Here is a 19593-nt window from a genome sequence, read left to right as displayed (position 1 = left end):
GTGGAAACAGCTGGGGTCATGTCTAGCCCCTGCTCTGCTAGATCCATGTGCCTGGACAGGGCCCAGCACATGGCGGGTGCAATCCATTCTGTGCGGTACATGAGTAAGTGACAATGAAGGAACGCCATCGCCAGCGCTATGGGAGCCAGGTGACCGTGCAGTGAAGACCATCCCTCTCCTGAAAAGGGGCCTTGAGCACCTGGAGGTCCTGGAATCATGGGGATCCAAATTCAAACATCACACAAAATAAGGTGTGGTTTGCGGATGGGTGTAGAATTCTAGGGCATGATGGCGGGAGGAGGAACGTGGTGAAGAGTCAAGTGTACCCGCTACCACCCCTCCCCCCACAGGCTGGCTGGGGAGTCGGGCCACACGTCCCGGGCCCTGGCCGCCTGGCCGCGGGCACTCACCGAGACCATCTTGCCCTCGGAGGGCATGAAGGCGGGCCGGTTGCTGAGGCGCAGCTTCGTCTGCAGCGTGTTGAAGTTGATCTCCAGCTGGCACTTCTCCTGCACCTTGGGCGGCTTGTGGACGCGCCGGTAGTCCCGGAAGTCCTCCAGCTTCTGCTGCATCTCCTGGATGGTCTTCTGCGGCACCCGATCCTCCAGCCAGGGGATGGTGCGCCGGATCCACTCCAGGAGCTGCAGGCCCAGCAGAAGCCTCAGGGCACTGGGGGGGCCTGGCCCCGCTCACGGGCACGAGGGATATGGGTTTTCCAGCCCCCCCGCTCCCCGGGATCACCCCTGCTCCCCAGCCTGACTTCTCCAGGACGCCCACTGGGATCCTATGGCTGGGAACTACGGGGATATATGCACCCCTCCGAACCACTGTGCTGTTCTCTGGTTATTTCCTGTTCATGCCTTTGCTCCCGGGCCGCCTTCTCATATCGAAGCGAGGCGGCCTCGACTCTAGCACCCCTCCCATCATATCCCACCACACGACCCCCCCGTTGCCATGTTCACTGAGCTTGGCACTGAGAGAGACATCTCACTGCTTCCTTGTTCAAGGGCCGTAAGCACCTCCAGGGCAGAGCCCACAGCATGCCGGGCTCATTCTAAGGCAGCCAGCATGCCAGGCACAGGGCCTGGGATGGAAACAGTTTGACAGTAAAATTGGGGGGAAAAGTGGTATTTTTATGAGCCACTCATATCTGTGATAGAGGACAGGTACAAACAAACGAACTGGACATTCTAGAACAATCCTTGGAAAGGAAAATCAGTTCTTATCCAGCATAGATATGCTTGAAGAAGTGGTTCCCAAATGCCAAACTCTGGCAAAATGGGAAAACCAAGCAAAAAGGTATCCATGCGCCTTTACATCTTGATGCATGGTGCCAGGGGCCCTTTCCTAGGAAGCAATGGGGTTCCAAAAGAGAACCTTTTAACTTTTTCTTGGTGTTAGAAAAGATGGTGGATGGTGGTAATAGATGGAAGCTTTTTAATTTTTGACAATTTTTAAGTAGTCTCTACCCCCAACGTGGGACTCGAACTCACAACCCCAAGATCAAGAGTCACACGCCTCAATGACTGAGCCAACCAGGTGCCCTGCAAGCTTTTTCTTTTAAAGATATCCTTGTCACTATAGGTTGGCTGTCAACTACTTTCCCAAATATTCCTGGTTCATGACATTCCAAAGTCTGGGAACCACCAGTCTCGAAGAGCGGTCAAACTACTGCTCTCCGGGAGCGTCAACCTTTTTGTTTTTTTTTTTCCCAAACAGAAGTTTTTTTTTTTTTTTTTAAAGATTTTATTTATTTGAGAGAGAGAATGAGAGAGAGAGAGAGAGCACAAGAGGGGGCAGCGGGAGAGGGAGAAGCAGACTTCCCGCTGAGCGGGGAGCCCGATGTGGGACTCGATCCCGGGACTCCAGGATCATGACCTGAGCCGAAGGCAGTCGCTTAACCAACTGAGCCACCCAGGCGCCCCCCAAATAGAAGTTTTTAAAATAAAGGAGGGAATCCAGAAGAGATGTACTAAACACCCACGTTCCCAGTGGACTTTCCAGGTTCAGGCTCTGGAGTGGGGCTGTCTGGGTTTGAAGCCCAGCTCTCTGTTCTACTCGCGCGCCTGGTGCCTGACCCTCTGGGTCTCAGTTTCCCCACTCAGAAAAGAGGTGATGCACGTTCCCTCCGCCCGGGGCTGCTGTGGAGACAGCAGATCCGGCTCAAGAAGTGCAGGCGCAGGGCCCGCCGTGACGAACCATAGTCCTGTCACCGGCTCAGTTCCAGGGTCTCCCTCCATCCCACAAAGCCAGGCAGCCCGTGCGGAGGGCATGGCAGGTTTTTAAAAACCTCCCCCGATAAGTCTGAAGGGGTGGGGTGTTCGAGAAACTGTCCTTGAGTACCTCTGTAGGAACCCGAGCTCAAGACCGCAGGGGCCAGGGAGCATGGTGACACCACGGGTCTGACCCTTAGCCTTGTGAAACTAGCCTGGAAAGGTCACACGTTGGCTTGGCCACACTCCAGTCTGCAACCTTATACCCTTATCTAGGAAGGGTCCCCACCGAACCTGCCCGCCCCTCTGCAAGTGTCACATGACCTTCGGCCAAGGGTAACCAGAGGCAACTGAATCCTCCCGCTCCGGTGAGGCCACCAGACTTACGTCACTGGCCAGCCTCTCATAATCTTCCATGAGGTGCTCATTCTCCTGGTTGACGGCCAGCACCTTGCAGATCCGGTTGGCAGCGGTCTCAGCCTGGGACAGGGGAAGCGCCACGGTCAGGGGTGCCTGGGGGCTGGTGACCCTCCCTCCTGACAGGCTCGTCCCCTGAAAGCTGGCCCATCCACAGCCCACACAGCACTCCCCGAAGAAGGAAGGAGAGAAGCACAGCTCCAGCAAGATGGCACCCAGAGTGGCTGTGTCCTGATGGGTTTGCCGGCGTCCCCACAGCTTACTGCTAAGGCACCCCACCCCCGCCCCCGCCAGAAGGTTGGGCCCCTTGGCCTGGACCCCGGAGGTGCTGAAGGGGGTCAGGGAGCCCTGGACTACGGGGGAAATGGATTAACAGGCCCACGGAGAGGAAGGCCGAGGAGTGAGGCTGGGTGGGGTCCTCCGCTGGGCCAAGCCCTGAAGGAGTCTCCCCCTAGGTGGGAAGGTCTGCTGCGGAGAGGCCAAGCGCCAAAGGGCTGTGGCGGAAGGTGGAGGTGCTGGTGCCCCCAGAGAAGTCTGCGCACAGCCGCAAAGCACACGTGTCCCCTTCTTAATCCTCCCTTCGGAGGTGGGTGTGGAAGGTTCATTGGGCAGCAGTCACAATCCACGGGGCAGAAGGCAGCGGTGGAGACTGTGACCAGTCTCTGCTCAGAACTACGGGACAATGTGCTGCCTTGTCCTGCTGGGGGGAAATGCAAGGAGTGGAGAAGAAGGAGAGCGAGGGGGTGCCACACGGGGAGAGGAGAGGCCAGGTACCTTTCAGGAAGCACAGAAAGGGTCCAAGAGGAGAAGTTGAAACGGCAACAGAACAGGAACAGAAAGAGTGAGGAGGGTCTACGGAGTGGTGGGGAAGGAAAACAGAGAGGCTTGGGGATGGCTCCAGACCCGCTGGCCACAGGCACCGACGCCCAGCCGCTCCCATCCACACACTGCTTCTGGGCCAGGCGGGAGGTGAGGGGGGGCCGGCTGGGACTGGTGTGCGCACACGCGCATTACACCGCAGGGCACGCACCGACGGCTCCAGGCACTGCTCCTCAGAGATGAGGCTCAGGAGGGCCTTGGCCAAGTGAGTGCCGGAAGCAGAACTAAGGTCCCAGCTTGGGGGGTGGGGGTGTCGCGGAGGTCAGTCCCTGACCCCTGACTTGGAGAGACAACAGGCACCCCGTGCTCAGATCCACCCGTGAAGGAGGGAGCTGCTAGTCAGAGGTGCTCTGCTTCACCGCTGAATTCCTGGCACCCCACTTAGGGCTCGGTAGGTTTTAGGTACTCGGAGTTGATGAATGAAGGAGCAAACAAAGGAATGAGGAGCAAATGCTTAGTGACCAGAAATAAACGATCAGGAGAGAACGGGCATACTTCCTGCGAGGTCTGGAGTTCGCCCTGCGCTTATAAAACAAAACAAATGCCAGAGAGCACTCCTCCAAAACGCTGGACTGAGTCTCTGAGGACAAAGATCAGCACTAATAAAAGCATCGCAGGACTGTCTTGAGAAGTAAACACAGGCTGGGGAAGCTGGACCCACAGCCGGAGAACCCTGAGCGCGGCACGTCCCTGGTGAGCAGGCAGCTCCCAGTAAGCCTGGCCTTTCCTTCCTCTCTCACAAGAGGGGCCCAGCTGACTCAAACCCCCAAATGCTCTGGCCTGAGCTCTCCTGCCGCTATCTGCTGCCATAAATCCCTCAAGGCCTCCCAGCCTCCACCACGGCGGAGGCCAGCGCTACGCCCATGAGGGCAGCTTGGGCAGGAGAGGGTGATGTGGTGGGCAGTGAGGCCGGCTTGGGCCTGTGGAGCGGTGAGTCTAGTGGCAAACGTGCTGCTAGTCGGGTTGGGTCTGAGTCCAGGAATCTTCCGCCGCTGCCCGCGCCACACCCCTGCTCTCCCTGCCTGTGCCCCCCGCCAGCAGAACTCTGCAAACACAAGCCCCAGCCACGCACTGGGTGGGCGGGGAGAGGCCACAGGGCTCGAAAGACCACGGTGGACAGGGCATGCCCTGCAGGCCGCTCCGACCACCCGATCTCTGACTGAGCACTTACAGGGCTGGGCGCTATTCTAAACAAAATCCTTCACCTACTTGAGTTCATTTCATCCTCGGGACAATCCTGAGACAGGAACGGGTAGGATCCCCGTTTTACAGATGGGGAGACCAATGGGAAGGGACTCATCTGAGGTCACACTGCTGAGAGATGACAGAGCAGGGACCAGGGCAGACGGCAGAGAGAGGGCCCCTGGTGGCCCCGAGGAAGGTGCTCCACAGGAGACAGCAGACGCAGTCCCGGTCCTGTGACTCTGGGCACAGCTCCCCACCTCTCTGAACTCCGGTTTCCTCCTTTGTTACAAGAAGGTAACAGCACCCACCCTCCTGGGGCGTGTCCGGGACTGTCCTCGGACCTGTGCACGCGGACTCGTTGGAGGACTGCCCAGCATGTAGTAAGTGCTCAATTAACGAGAGCTTGTTTCTCCTCCCCTGCCCTGCCCACTTCTAACTGGTGACATGCAATCGAGTCACCGGGAGTTACACTGCTGCCCAAGAGACCGGGAGGCAGGTGGAGGGGACAAAGGTGCCCAGGCCTCCAGGCAGGGTCTCTCTCCCCAGGGCCAGCTGGGCGCCTTCTCGTGGAAGCGGACCACTGCCACTGGGCACAGACACCCCTAAGTGTGCTGTGTCCGCGGCCCTGCTGGGGATGGGGGCCCGGCTGCATGGGCGGGGTCGGCAGGTGCAGGCCCAGAGAGGATTGAACCTGCTCAGGCCAAGCCTTTCCTGCGGCGTCCGGGAGGGGAAGGAGCCGTGAAGAGGGCAGGAAAGGCCAGTGCTCCCCAGTGAGAGCACGCAGCCAGGCCAGCGGGCAAGCGGCCAGGCGCGGGTCACAGGAAGAAGGGCGGGGCGACCAGCGCCCAGGAGCACAGGTGCCCAGTGCAGCTCTGAGACACCGGGACGCCACCACCGTCCTCACGGGGTGGGCTGCGTTCACAGAGGATATCCGTGGTGTGCTGGCACCGGGAGGCCACGGTCACGAGAACCGTCCATCTTCACGCCAGGGCGGCCTGCAGGGTGGCCTGGCCAGGGCCCCAACCACAAATGGGTGGTGGGGACATGAGGGGGACAGCGAGGGCAAGGCTCCAGCCACAGAAGAGAGGGGCGCTCCCGCCCCAGCTCACCTTTTGAGCCCCCGAGAAAGCGTGGTAGAAGCAGGACACGTAAGTCATGATGGCTTTCTCATCTGGCCTCAGAGTGCCTACAATATCTGCGCAGAGAGAGAGAGAAAGAGAGAGAGAGAGGCAGGAGAGAGTGACAGCTGCAGGGAGGGCGGCCGGGGCCGGGCCCGAGGCTCATGCGGGAGGAATAGCGCTTGCTCTGGACTGGAAGCCAAACCCCGGCTCCGGCGGCGTGGGCACGTTTCGCGGGGGTTTTGTAGGGCAAAGGGGCAAGTCCAAATCAGTGGGTCCCTCTTCTAACCAGAGCTGGCTCTCGGACACTGGCTACTGGCTTTGGAGAGGAAGCCTCGTGCAGGGCCTGAAGGGTAAAGGCTAACCAATCTTTCTGAAAACATCAGTGAGATCATGTCTTACGTAACCAGCTACCACCCCAGGACAGACCGCCAAATGGTCTCCAGGGGCCCTGAGAATAGAACTCCTGATCCCTCACTACTGTGATTCTACACATCTTGGCCCTGTTACCATCTCCAACCTCATTTTTCTCCTCTCAGCTATTCCTTGAATAAGCCAAGCTCATTTCTGCCGCCAGACCTTTGCACCTTGCTCTACCATCTGCCTGGGACGCTGTCCCTACTGATCTTCATCCAGCAGCTCCTGCTCATCACGGCAGGTGCCTGCAGAAGTCTCCCGCCTCAGCCCCCAGCTGAAGCAGCACCCCGGCATCTGTCCCCCACCATCCTGCCCCATGTTCTCTACTGTGCTCGTCACCACGTGCAACAACTTGATCTGTGGCCACGCCTGTCACCTGTCTCGCCCACTGGCATGTCAGCTCCATGAGATCAGGGATCCTGCCTTAATCCCTACTGTATGCCCCATGCCTAGAACAGAGTCTGGCCCAGATTGGGCACTCAACAGACACCGTGAGCAAAGACTACAACGTGGGCAGGGCCGCCTGGAGTCGGGGGGGGCGGCTTCCAGTCGGAGAGAGGCCACTGCCGTCTGCAAGAGAAATGAGGTGAGCGTGGGAGGCGAGAGGCAGCAGCGGCATTGGGCAGTGGCGGCGAGGTGGGCCTGCCTGGCCCTGCCCGGTACCTTCTGCGCTCCCGAAAAGGCATGGTAGAAGCTGGACACATAGGTCATTATGGCCTTCTCGTCGGGCCGGGCCGTGTTCACGATGTCTGTAAGTGAACGACAAGGGTTAAACCGCCCAAGTAGGGGCGGGCGGGGGGGGGGGGGTCACTCACTGGGATCCAAAGTCTCCCAAGGCCACAGGCATCCCAGGAGAAGGACCCTCAGAATGGATTCAGTGACCCCTGGTGACTCCAGTGGGCTTGTCCACACCCTCGGCCCCTCCATCCCCTGTGGTCTCTAGTAAGGCCAAGGCTGTGGGAACTGGATTAGAATGAGGCCACTTCCTCTTTCTGAGAATGGCCTCAAGGGGCTGCTGAACAGTCAGCCCCAGGGGCCACCAGAGGCCAGAGCCATGGGTCCTGGTTGGGGGCGGTGCACGGCTGGGAAATGGAGCAAAGCCGGAAAAGGAAAAAACAAACACTCCTCTTTTATGGCTCCAGACTCTGAGCCTGGGGCAAGCAGGGAAGGCAGCCGCCTTGGCTGTCTGCAGGAGCCAGCCCTCCCTGGCCACCTGGCCTGCCCACCCCAAGAGAGGGGCAGGACTCGGGCAGGACTCAGGCAGGGCTCTGGCAGGACACTTATGCGGCCCCCAGAACCCATCTTCTTCAAAGCCCTCCTTTCCCAGCTTGCCCATCCCTCCCTGAGCCTGCCTCGTCTGCTCAGGCTGCTCCCGCTCTGGCTCAGGGGCAGGACCGCTGTCCCTGGTTCAACCAGCTTCATTCAGCCTTCTCACTGGCATGGCCAGCTCCCTCAAGTTACCGCAAGACGTGCCCGCAGAACAGGGCGGTGACGGAACAAAAGGGATGTACTTACCCTCCGCATCCAACATCTTGGGGATGTCTAGGTATTTCTCGGCCACTTCGAAGGCATTGTTCAGGTTGGTGACAGGGTCATCCTGGGGGAAAGAGGAAGAACTGTCAGGGGCAGGACCGGAAAGCGTTCTTCAGGCAGTTCTCAGGCCCCTGTGCTGCGGTGGGGACTGGAGGGGGGACACCCAGATAGTTGATTCCCACCCAAAGGAAGGCCTCTGGAAATCTTCATGGGGCAAACTGTCGACTTTTTCTCCTGAGAAAATGCGGCTGGGCTCTTTTCTTACACTTTCCAGCCCTCCAGACCCCAGATTAAGACCTCCGTTCTGAAACCTGGAAAGTGGGGTCCAGACCAGGCACTGGGGGGAGGGGGGTGACGGGGAGGGGGTAAACCGAGAGCTTCTGAGGTCTAGCCTTCCCGAAGCATCCCTTCACACTGTCTCCCCACTGTCCACAGAATTCAAGACCCTCCCTCATGTGCCTTAGTCCATGTCCAGCTAGAGCCCAATCCGATTGCTCAGTGGGGCTTAAACAGGTCAAGTGCAGGCTTGTGCCCCCCCCCCCAGGGGCCCTTCCCCCACCGTGCCAGCTCAGGTGCATTATCCATCCTCCGACTCGTCTGGCCCTATCCCCTTCCCACCCCCATTCAGCCTGAGTGCACGTGCATGGCCTTGTGGGGCAGGTTTGCTCTGGACACATCATCCTGCCTTCTCCACTGGCTGGGAGCTCCTAGAGGGCAGGGACTTGGTCTTACAGGACTGCAAGCTTTGTATAGGCAAATCAGAACAGGCCCCTACACGGGAAACACCCGCCAGTGGTGATGGTCTGGAATTCCTTACCCCTCTTCTCCGTTAGGTGGAGAGAAAATGCTTCTAGAAGCTAAAAGGTTAAGGTAGGGGAGCTGGAAGGCATGGCTGGCCAGGCCCTAAAATAACCGTGGGCAGTTGCAATGCCCATAAGGGGAGAAGGGGACAGTCCCCAAGGGGAGCGAGGGAGGTCAGAACCAGCCACGGAGCCTAGCCTGCCTATCTGAGCGCAGAATCCAGCTGAGGACGCCAGCTATGGACGGGCTTGGGGGAGATGACCCAGCATCAGGGGCAGGGTCAGACTCTGTGGATCTCTGGGCCACCGAGGGCAAGAGCAAGAGGCAAACCTTTCTCAGCTTGTCATACTCGATCAGCTCCGGTCGGTGCCGGTGGATCAGTGCATTGAAGGCAAGACCGTCCTTCCAGCTGGGGATGGAAAGGAGAAGGTGAACAGGAGGGCCCTCTCACCACCCAGCGAGCGCTGGTGGCCCGGACGCCCACGGGAAGGACTAATTCCCATTTATCGGGGTGGGGGGTGTGCCGGGCACTGCACGCAGACAGCAGAGCGGAGCAGCGGGAGGTGGACGGACTGCGGTGAAATCCCGGCTCTCACTTGCTGTCAGCGCGACCTTGGGCAAGTCTCATCACCTCCTGCTCTCTCAGTTTCCTTGTCTGTAAAATGGGGTAGTAACAGTACCTACGGCCTGCTGGGGGGTTGTGAGGATTAAAGGAGGGAATACTTGTCAACACTTCAACCAGCCCCTGACACGTGACAAGTCCTTTATGAGCGAGGGCTGGCCTCTGGGACAGCGTGACCCCCCTGAACGGGACAGCCTGCGGCTGAGGGAGACGGGCCCACTGCGGGCCTTCCGCCTCAGGGCAGCGAGGGAAGGAGACGGGCTGCGGCGCTCTGGCCGGGCGCTCACCTGATGTGGAAGTTCTGCACGTTGACGTTCTTATACGGGGCAGTCTTCCTCTGACACCACAGGAGTAGCCCTTCCTTGGCGGAGGTCTCTGAGGAACACACGAGAGCGGTGAGCACGGGCTCCAAGTCCAACGCTGAGCACCCAGCCCCAGGCCGTGACATTCTGGGCTCGAGCACAGGAGTCGGACGGAGGGCAGCACAGCCGGGAGTAAGAGCTGCTCCTGCTCCAGACGCCGCAGGCCTCCGCTGGTCCTGAGCACCGGCCCGCACACACGCACAGCCCTGAGACGCCACCTGCCCAGGGTCCTCCCGGGAAGTGACAGTGCCAGGGCCGCACCAGGACCTGCGACTACGCCATGCTTCTGACCACACAGCCTATGCCTTTATCTGCCAGAACACGCGGCCAAACAAGCCCCTGATGCTGGCCTCGGCCTCTCCTGAACAGTGAAGCATCAGCAGAGGGTCAGGAGTGCCGGGCCCGGCCCGCTCAGCGGCGGCCTCAGCGAAGTGGAGTGGGAAGGGCCCAGGTTGTCTGTTCCCCAGGGACAGTGTGGGGGTGCTGGGGGCAGGGGAAACGTCTGTGCCGGTCACTGCTGTGGCCTACTGCAGGAATCCCCGCCGCGTGCTGGCACACCCAAGTGTTTGGAGGGGAAGTGAAGCAGCTCACTCCTGGCTGGCCTGGACTGGCCCTCGGGTCATGGAGGCGAAGGTCGGAGGGTGCGGGTGTCAAGCGGAAACACATAGGTACTGATGCGCGGGAGAACCAGGCCAGCCTGACTCTGTCACTACTTTGCTCTGTGACTCAGATTCCTCGACTGTAAAATGGGGCCAATCGTGCCCATTTGACGAGGATCGGGTGAGGGTCCACGGAGATGGAGACCACGGGAGCTGAAGGGTTCTGGGTGGATACCAGAGCTGGGCAGCTGCTAGGGCCCCCCTCACCTGCAGCCTGGCCCAGCAACTCACTAACCACTCTTGCACAGGGCCGGGCCCTGGGAGGGACGCTGGGAAACAGGGCAGAGCCTCAAGCAGGAAGACAAAACCCCAACATTGTAATCTAACTCGCCCCAACCTGGGTGGAAGCAGGGCGGGGAAGAAAGGCTGTCCTCTGCCAGTTCGCAGGCTCTCACCTTCCACAGAGATGTCCTGGATGGCGAACCTGAGGATGATGGTCCAGATCATTCCCAAGGTCATCTTTGCATTGCCGTCCACAATCTCTGCATGCAGAGAACGGGGCAAAGGATGAGAAGGTTGTTAAAACCAGAGGGGACTCCTGCTGGCTCTGTGTAGAGATGAGCTCTGATCGTCCGACGGGAGCTACCCAGGCCTGTGGGCCACCCTCGCTGGGAGATGTCGCCTGAATGCTGGGATGCACCGTCCCCAGAGCCTTCTGCCGCCTGGCACCTGCGGGCCTCTTCCCCCCTGGCCAGCTCAAGCCCGCTCCTCCCTGAGGCCCGTCCCCGGCGTGGGGCTGGCCTTCCCAGCCATCCGCCTGCGCCTCCCTCACGCCGTTACGGGCACGTCTCCCCGCCGGCAGGTGCGTGCTGTGCTGCTGTCTGTTGACAATCTGTCCGCTTCCCCCCACCCTTGTCCGGGCCACCGTGGTCGCCCCGAGCTGGACACCCCGCCGCCTCTGCCCCGTGCGACCCACCTGCACCCAGCTGCCAGGGCGCTCACGTTAAAAGACGCATCGGACGTGTGCCGCTCGCCTGCTTAAAGCCCTCCCACATCTCAGACGAAACCTGCGCTCCCGAATTCCACTCACGAGCCCCGCCCTGGGGGACCCAGCCCCTCGCTCCCCGACACACTCTGACTGGGTCCCTTTGGCAAGCCAGGTTCCTCCTTGCTGGAAGGACCTCACACCTTCCGTCCGCCCACGAAGTGCACCCCTCGGCCCTTCCCTCAGATGGCCGTCCTTCCCATCCTGGAAGCCTCTGCCGTCACCTCTCCCGGGATGGCTTCCCCCACCGCCCATCTGCAGGGGCTGGCCCGGTGCCTCTCCCCGGCAGCCCGCTCTCCCCCTCGCACACTGACCACCATTTGTAACCACGCGTTTGCTGGTTTCCTTGCTCGCGGGCTGCCTTCGTGAGCACCGCTGTGTCCCCAGCCCCCGCCCTTGTGGAAGCTACGAGGCTGCAGGACAGGGACAGCAGGGACGCAGGCCCAGCTGGTAAGGCACACACTTCCTTAACTAACCAAAAACCCGCTACGGTCTCCAACTTCTGGGAGTGAGAGAGAAGGGTCTGCACCACACATTCTTCAGCTCTGGGGGCTTAGAGAGAAGTCCTCTCTGCAACACTCAGGGCACCACGTGTCTCGTGCTGAGTAAGAGAAGTGAGGGCAAGCAGCCTCATCCCTGAGTCCGCCGGCCAGACGGGCCACGGCAGTCCTCTGAAAGCCTTCTGCTCCCCCTGCCCCCCAAGATCTCAGCGCAGCAGGTGCGGGGAGAGACCCTGCCCACTAACCCTCGAGAACAGGACACTCTAGAATGGGCTTGATTTGGACAGGAGGCAGAGCAGTCACCCAGAGGAGGGGGCCGAACCTTCCCCAAGGGCACACTCGGGAGGGAAAGGTGGGCACTTGTGAGCCACCACGGAGACGCTCCCCACAGCCAAGCCATGCGGGCTGATGGGAGAGGGCAGCTTTCGGCTTTAGAGTGTCAGGAGAAGGAAACATGCGTAGCCGGCTGGCTGGAGGCAGGGGAAGGACACAGTGTCTGTCAGGCCCTTTCCCAGGGCTAAGAAGCCCAGACCCGGAAACCGGGCCGAGTCTTCCGAGCCCGGGGCAAGGGCAGCCATCCAGTCAGGAAATCTACGTTCCTCCCAAGCGCCGGGCACTCCAGAGCAGGGGGACGGATACGGTCTGGGGAGGAGGCCGCGGCTCCCGTACCCGGCCGGCTGCACAAGGAAGCTGGTCACGGGGGGCTTAGGGAGCTCCTGTGAGGGGGGTGGGGGGAAGACAGCTTCTCTCATGACACTTGCACCAGCTGCTTCTCGGACCCATAGCTGTGCCCCTACGAGGAAGCCAGGTTTCCGCTACGGTCCAGACAGCGAGGAGGGTAGGGCGACGGGGGCGGGGCGGGGGGCTAGGCTTTCAGGTATTCTGGAGCCCCTGGGGCGCCTCCAGTGGGCTGCCTTCCAGCTTCGTCCCAGGGCCCAGCGGTCACAGGGACTGGGAGTGAACCAAGTTGGGCATGAAGAGAGAACATCTCTAGATGGGAGTTTTTCTTCAAATGAAAACTGATGAGTGCCACCGGGTCTCTCCTCTAACCCCTTCTGTATTTACAGGCGAGCATTTGAGCAAAATAAATGCAGCTGAGAGGCAGAAAGATGGCACAGAGCCAGGATGAAAGATACACGTAAGGACAGAAAACGTGAGGACTCAACTGATTTTTGGTGTTTTGATTTTTTTTTTTAAACAAACGCCAACCACCTCAACCAGGGCATGTGACGTTTGGCACCCCTCCCGGAGAGGTCCCGGGCGGGGGCAGAGCCTTGGAACTCAGCACACACACTCTGGCCCAGAGTCCTGGCCAAACTCTCAGAGCCCGGTCATTAACGGCAATTAGTTGTCTTTGTTTTTCTAAAAGCTGGGACAACATGGATGTCAGGGTGTAGGAAATCCTGCTCTAATGAGCTGAACTGTGAGCACGGGCTGATGGGGAGCTTCTGGGCTCCATCAGGCCTCGCCTCATCTCCAAAAGCGCTGTGAGCTCAAGATGAGCTGGCTGCTGGAGGGACAGCATGTTGTTGCTCTAGGGGAAGGATCTAGAATGAAGGATCGTGGTCTTGGGCACCCCCACGGGGCACAGAGGGTCCTGGGTATCCAGTCAGAGGCCAAACTCCCTTGGGCCGTGTGGCCAGCAAGGTCTCGTCACTGACCTTTGGACTTGCACCCTCCACCCCAGAGCCCCGACACTGGACCTCGAATGTCCTTCTCTTCTCTGCATTCCCTCCTGCCCACAGATACCAGGCAGGACCAAAAGGCCAAGGTGCTCCAGGCACAGAGAGATGCCTGGCCACGTGTCTGTCAGTGTCTCTGGGGCCCAGCACAAGGAGGGCAAGTGAGGGTATCCAGGGTCCAAGTCAAAGCCATTCCTCCCATGCAGAAGAGACCTGCCCTACGTGACAGGGGGCATGGATTCCCGAGTCCTGGATGGATTATTCTGCAGGTGGGGGGTGGGGGAAGTCGTGGGTTCAATGATCACATCGAGAAGACAGTCACTGTGGTCACTGCAGATACACACTGGAGCTTTACACACCCCCAAGTGCTCTCTCTGCCACCCACGCAAGTTCTGTTCGAACACAGAGCTCGGGGCTCAGAGCCTACAGGTCAGGAACCAAGCCGCCCCATCCGAGCTCACCTTCCGCCCCGATGGAGACCAGCTTGACTCCTTTGCTGGCGATGAAGTCCAGAGCTTTGTTCACATTGTTGATTTTGTGCACTCTCATCTTGCCCCGCTCCGGCTTAGGTAACCGCTCTCCTGAGAGTCACACACCAAGAAAGAGAAGCTTTAGTGACCCCACTGCTCTCCAGAACCTGCCGCCACGGTGCTCTGCCCCCCAAGCCGCCCCCAGGCCAGCGCCCAGACACGCTGCTGTCACTCAAGCCTCACGCCCCCCCTAGCAGGCACGGGACCGCTGGGGTGAGCCGTGTCCCCAGGACCTGCGACAGCCCACCTGTTCCAGGTGTGGGTTGTCCTGTGGTGGGAAGGGGCCTCACCTGAGATGACCTCCAGAAGGAGCATGAGCTTGAGCCCGTCTCGAAAGTCCTCGTCGATGTTCTCGATCTGCGTGCCGGCCTTCCGAAGGTGGGAGTTGCACCAGGCTGTGAACGTCTGGGGAACGTGACAGAGAGGCCTGGAGGGTCAGTGCGGCTGTTGGGGCTTTCTAGCAAAAGGGCTAGACACACAGTCCTGACCCTGGGACAACAGTGGCCACCACGCGGCCCTCGTATGCACTATTTCTGCTCTTTAAGCGACCCGGGCAAGTCGACCTGAGGAAACTGAGGCTTAGGATAGTTAACAGACCCACCACACCATCAGCCAGGGGTAAGTGGCAGAGGGTGGACAAGAACCCAGTCATGCAAATGTGACTGAGCACGAGGCCCTGAGTATGGAAGCAAAACACAGGGTCTCTACTCTCGGGGAGCTTATGTTCTCCTGGACAGACACATCCAGCTCCCCCGCCCGCCCCCACCCCCCGGCCAGGGGACAAGACCACGGGTCCCAGCCCCAGCCAGCACCAGCTTCCTTGCCCTTCAGGTAGGAGCTCAGGCAGCACAGAGATGACCTGGGGCAGGAAAGCAGCTGGAAAATAAAAGCCTTCTGTAAATTCAAGGGTTCCTCACATGGGTCTCTCTCCGAGCTTTGGGTGGCCTGGCAGCGAACACCTCCCCTAAAAGGCCAGGAGCACAGCTCCTCGGAGCCCTGTGCAAGCCTCGTTTGTTTCCCTGCAGGCCAGACACCCTCTGTTCCCTGGAGAACATTCCACGTCCCACCCTTCCAAATCTTAAGCGAGCTTGAGGGGGCTGGAAGGCAAGTGGGATGCAGGCACCCACCTCCCACCGGGGTTAGGCAGCCGTCTCTGAGGAAGTTTCTGTGAAACACAGGGCATGCAGATGCTGGGAGGGGACAGGATGCTTTCGGGCAGAGAGGGCCACAAACAAGCCCAAATCCCATACACGGAATATCTAGCACAAGGCCCCAGTCACAGCCCGCCGCCGGCTCGGCATGTCAGCAGACATCAGCCCCCAGGACGCACGTCACATCAGTTAAAGATGGACGTGTCCAGACACCTTCTGGGGCAACTTAGCCTCCCACAGCAGGGTCTGGGAAAAATGCCACGCTTCTGTTTCTCACGGAGCCCCCATGCCCCGCCCTGCCCCCTCCCTCTGCAGGGGCCAGCGTGGATGTGGGCAGAGGGCCAGGGGCGCACAAGAGCACACTCCAGGCCCAGGCGCAGGCAGAGGCCATGTGGGGGGCGAGGGGCTGCCAGGAGCCTCTGGCGGAGCACCATGTGTGTTGACAACTGTCACCACTCCTGCTCACTCAGAGACTCAACACAAGGCCCCTCCCAGACAAAGAAGCCACCTAATTAACACGCTGCACCACAGTGAGGATGGGCACGAGGTTTGCTTCCAAACCCACACCCGAATGGTGGATGACTGTGGGTGGCCCAGGGCCCCCCGCCCCACCTGTCGCCAACTCGAAGAGTCCCTCTGCATGGGGAACACAGACCCCATCCTGTGTGAGGCTGTCCCCTCAGCTAAGGGTGCCTGGGCCCTGCTGCTGCCTCTCCCGAGCTGGCACCTACCGATCCCCCAAAATCAGCCTGAAGTGCTGCTTCTTGGGGACACCCACACTGGCTGACCCGGATGTCCCCTCCTCTGTGCAGATCTCATCACGGAACCTTTCTCTCTGGGCTCTCACACCTGGGTGTTGTCCTCTGCCTCCCCACATGCATGAGCTCCGGCCACCAAGCTCACTGAGGAACATGGGAACAGGCCTTCCCACCCCATTTCCCAGCTCCCCCTACGCAACTCTCAAGTCAGACAAACGAGGGCTAGGCTGCTGTTTCCGCCACCCGTGTGGACACACTGCCTCCCCATCCATAACACGGTGAGGAGGACGGCACCCGAGTCATGGTCAGTGTGAGGGTTCGCGATGGCGATGCCCACAGCGCACACGGCAGGTGCTCAATAAACAGCAGGTCCCCACTCATCGCTGGGCCGCCCCCAGATCTCCTCCTCTCCTGAAATCCTGCTGCCTCCTTCAGAGTGCCTTCTCCGTTCTCTGCCTACCCTGGCCACCACACAGCCCTCGGCAGCTCTCAGCAGCATTCTCCAGTCATTCTGTGTCTTACTGGACATTGCCTGCATGTGTGCAAGCTCCAGGGGTGTAGGGGTTCCGTCTCACATCCCACGTGCCATTAGAATGCCTAAGCCGCAGCCAGCCACGGTGGTGGGCAGTGGGCAGGCGTGCAACTCGAGCTCCTCCAAAGCGGCGGGCAGCAGCGGGCTGGGAACGCCGGGCCTCTGCTCGTGCTTGCACCTGTCAGACGCTGGCGAGCAGCAAAGCGACCAATCACATCCCGAGGCTGAGGACCTAAGAGAGCGATTCCCAGAGGCCAAGCCCCTCAGGGCTCTGGTGCTGTCAGGGCCAACATCTAGGCCCCTGGTCTGCAAGGAGGGGCCAGGAACGTGTCTAAATGGCAGCTCTCATCACCTTGGCCTGCCTGGGTTATGCCCACGCGCTCTCAAAGGGCACAGGTCCGGGTTCGAATGCCAGCTCCTTGACCTCCTTACGTCTCAGTTTCCTTCTCTGTAAGACGGACTTAGCAGAACCTACCTCCTGTAGTTGCTGTAAGGATTAAGTGGGGGAGATGCTTTAAAGCACCCGACGCGGTGCCTGGCATAAAGTAAATGCCGGATGAATTGGCCGCCTCCCTCTCTGCAAAGGCCCTCGCCCTCACCCCAGCCCCATGGTTTGCAGCGGAAATGAAACTGCAGGAGACCCTCTTCCTGTGGCGGCTGTGAACAAATCTCGCCTCATCGGGTTCAGGCTATCCGTCCTCACAAGGTCACTGCGCTATCTGCCCTCCAAACCTGCACCCCATCCTCTGCTCATCTTCTCTGGGGAGCACACAAGACCCTCTAGGGCCTGGGGCTCACACAGACCCGGGTCAAAATCTTGCCGCGGCCAGGGAGGCAACCCGCCAGCAGGAGAACCCTGGGCGAGCAATGAGCCTCAGATTCTTCAGTGATGAAACAGGGACAGTAACCTCTCCTCTTAAGTGAAGATTAAACAAAATAATTCAAGTAAATCACTTAGGACTGTGCCTGGCACAGATGAAGTAAGCACTCAGTGTTATACATATGTCAAAGGAAGATCTATTTTCAAATAAATGGTAACTATGCATTGTGCACTTCCGTCTCCCTAACTGCAAGCAGGCAGAGTCCTGAGCAGAACACAGAGCAGGTGCTGGGGAGAATATCCACCTGCCCGCCTAGATGCTGAGAAGGCTCCTGAATCTGCCACAGACAGAACAGAAACCCCGCTGACAGGCTGCCCACCCTCCCACTCCATGCCCTGCTTGGCTCTGTTTCCTCCTTCTGGAAGATGAGGGGCACGTACTGACACCAGGGGCTCACGGACAGGGAGAGCAGGACCTCGTGAGGCCATCCTCAGGGAACAAGGCCACCACAGATGGCCACTTCTTCAAGCAGTGACTGGTGAGGTGGAGCTGGAATTCGAAAGGGACATTAAAAATTCAGTTTTTTCTAGCTGGTTATGAGAATAACTCTCTACTTATACACTTCTTCTCCCTGCCCAGTTTAGACGAGGATGTGTGAGATGGATAGTGTGGAGGGGTGGTTTCAACAGAGGCCTTGTGCGCCCACCACCCCACCCTCCGCTCTGCACAGTTCTCAGAGCACGAGCTACAGAGCCCAACCGCCGACAGGTTCCAACGCTCCGTGATGCCCCGGGCCCACGGGGTTGGAATACGTCCATTCCCTAGACAAGCATTTGCTGGGTGTCAACCCCGGGCCAGGTCCTGGGCCGAGTACCCAGGCGTGAGCAACCGTGGACCAGCCTGCACAGTCATGGGGCACCTGGTCTGACCAGGGAGCGGGTCTCGTGAATCAAGCGACTCAACTACAGAAGCAACACGCGCAGGGCAAGTGGTGAGAGTTACAACCGGAGCGGACACCTCCATGGAGCTCACTGTGTGCTGAGAGCTGTGTCAAGTACTAACTTCTCATATCTTCACAAGTATCTCGTGGGGTAGCTGCCACCGCTGCCCCATTTTACAGATGAGGAAACCGAGGGTCTGAGAGGTGTCGTGACTTGACCACAGGTAGTCACGCGCCTGGAAAGTTACAGAGCTGGACTTAAAGCCGGGTGCTCGGAGCTCCAGAGGCCCCACTCTGAGGCGTCAGGTATGTGCCCTCCTCCCCGCTGCCCCCCCGGAAAGGGAGCTAAAGAGTGTTCAACATGCTAGCTCCTGACCTAGTGGCAGGGGCAGACACAGGGAAGTTTCCCTAAGGAGGTGATTCTCAGACTCTGATACGACTGAGAAAGAGTGAAAACAAAAATAAGGGATATTTTCCAGATAGCAGGAACAGCATGTGCCAAGGCCCTCCGGCAGGTCGGAGGGAAAGGAACGGAGTGAGGCAGGGCAAGCTGTACCAGGAGGCCGGCGGGGCCTACCTCACGGGGCCTGGGGAAGGTCACTGGCGGCTGCCGTGTGAGGGCAGAGCTGAAGGAGGCGAGGGTCGATGCATGAGGACCAGGAAGAAGAGAGAGTAAAGAGCCTCTGAGAGAGACCTGCGGGAGCAAGGCGGAGGAGCCACGTTGGAGATACCGACTGCTGTGACTGAGAAAGGCAAGCTCAAGGGTTCTATTTCGCTGGGGGGTGTGGGGCGGGCGGGGGGCGCTGTCCAGAGATCCCGGCAGGCACTCTGTGGGAGGAGGAAAAGGCAAAAGGCATTGAGCTCAGCTGGGCTTTACTATTAAGGTCATTTTCAGGGTAAGCATGGACTCAGCAGTGTCTGTGACCCCGGGCACTCAGTGCATTCGCCTGGCCAACAAACCCCACCTTGGAACCCCTACTGGGTACCGGGCATGGGAAGAAGCAAAGCTGACAGATAATTTACATTCTGGTGAAGGCGGGGGGCGGGGGGGGGGGCATGTCAAAGGTAATTATGCAAGAACTGCTAATTACTAGTTCTCACTATTTATACGTAGTAACTCTTTAAAACCTCCAACCTCATGATCATGTAAATTATCATCTCCAGTTTACAGATAAGGAAACTGAGGCAGGGAGAGGTGAACTGACTGCCCGAGGTCACGGAGCTTGTCAACACAAGCCCAAGGTGGCTGCTCGTCCACAACGTTTGAGTGGGATGCTCGGTACTGGCCTGGCAAAGCAGAGCCAGCAGAATGGGGTCAAGAAGGGGCCCAGCCTCAGCCCGGTCCCCGAGCTGGAGGGGAGCTCACTGGGTGAGGCAGGCAGGCGGAGCTGTACCTCCAAAAGCTCGCCTGCTTCCTAAAGGGTGGCCTGGACCCAGCGCAAGGCGGGTGAAACAACACCAGGGGTGGCCCTGTTGCTCCCAGCCTGT

At 59.4% G+C, this 19593-nt stretch overlaps 1 protein-coding gene across 6 annotated transcripts in view; it reads right to left on the bottom strand.

Moving 5' to 3' along the window:
* Positions 1 to 19593, bottom strand: part of ACTN4 (actinin alpha 4) — a 70054-nt gene that overhangs the window by 12466 nt on the left and 37995 nt on the right. For 3 of the 6 annotated variants that reach the window (XM_036118461.2, XM_036118465.2, XM_078062658.1), the window contains exons 2-10: positions 14194 to 14308; positions 13835 to 13954; positions 10602 to 10688; positions 9473 to 9560; positions 8894 to 8972; positions 7745 to 7826; positions 5804 to 5889; positions 2601 to 2693; positions 411 to 641 (exon numbers count right to left, since the gene is read on the bottom strand). In XM_036118461.2, coding sequence (XP_035974354.1) covers positions 411 to 641; positions 2601 to 2693; positions 5804 to 5889; positions 7745 to 7826; positions 8894 to 8972; positions 9473 to 9560; positions 10602 to 10688; positions 13835 to 13954; positions 14194 to 14308 — 981 coding nt within the window. Of the gene's footprint in view, positions 1 to 410; positions 642 to 2600; positions 2694 to 5803; positions 5890 to 6892; positions 6979 to 7744; positions 7827 to 8893; positions 8973 to 9472; positions 9561 to 10601; positions 10689 to 13834; positions 13955 to 14193; positions 14309 to 19593 lie in introns of all 6 variants that reach the window. The other 3 variants (XM_036118460.2, XM_036118463.2, XM_036118462.2) reach the window with 1 other exon arrangement.

Source organism: Halichoerus grypus, chromosome 15, assembly GCF_964656455.1.
Source record: "Halichoerus grypus chromosome 15, mHalGry1.hap1.1, whole genome shotgun sequence".
Classification (NCBI taxonomy): domain Eukaryota; kingdom Metazoa; phylum Chordata; class Mammalia; order Carnivora; family Phocidae; genus Halichoerus; species Halichoerus grypus.
This window is presented reverse-complemented; position numbering and strand designations above follow the sequence as displayed.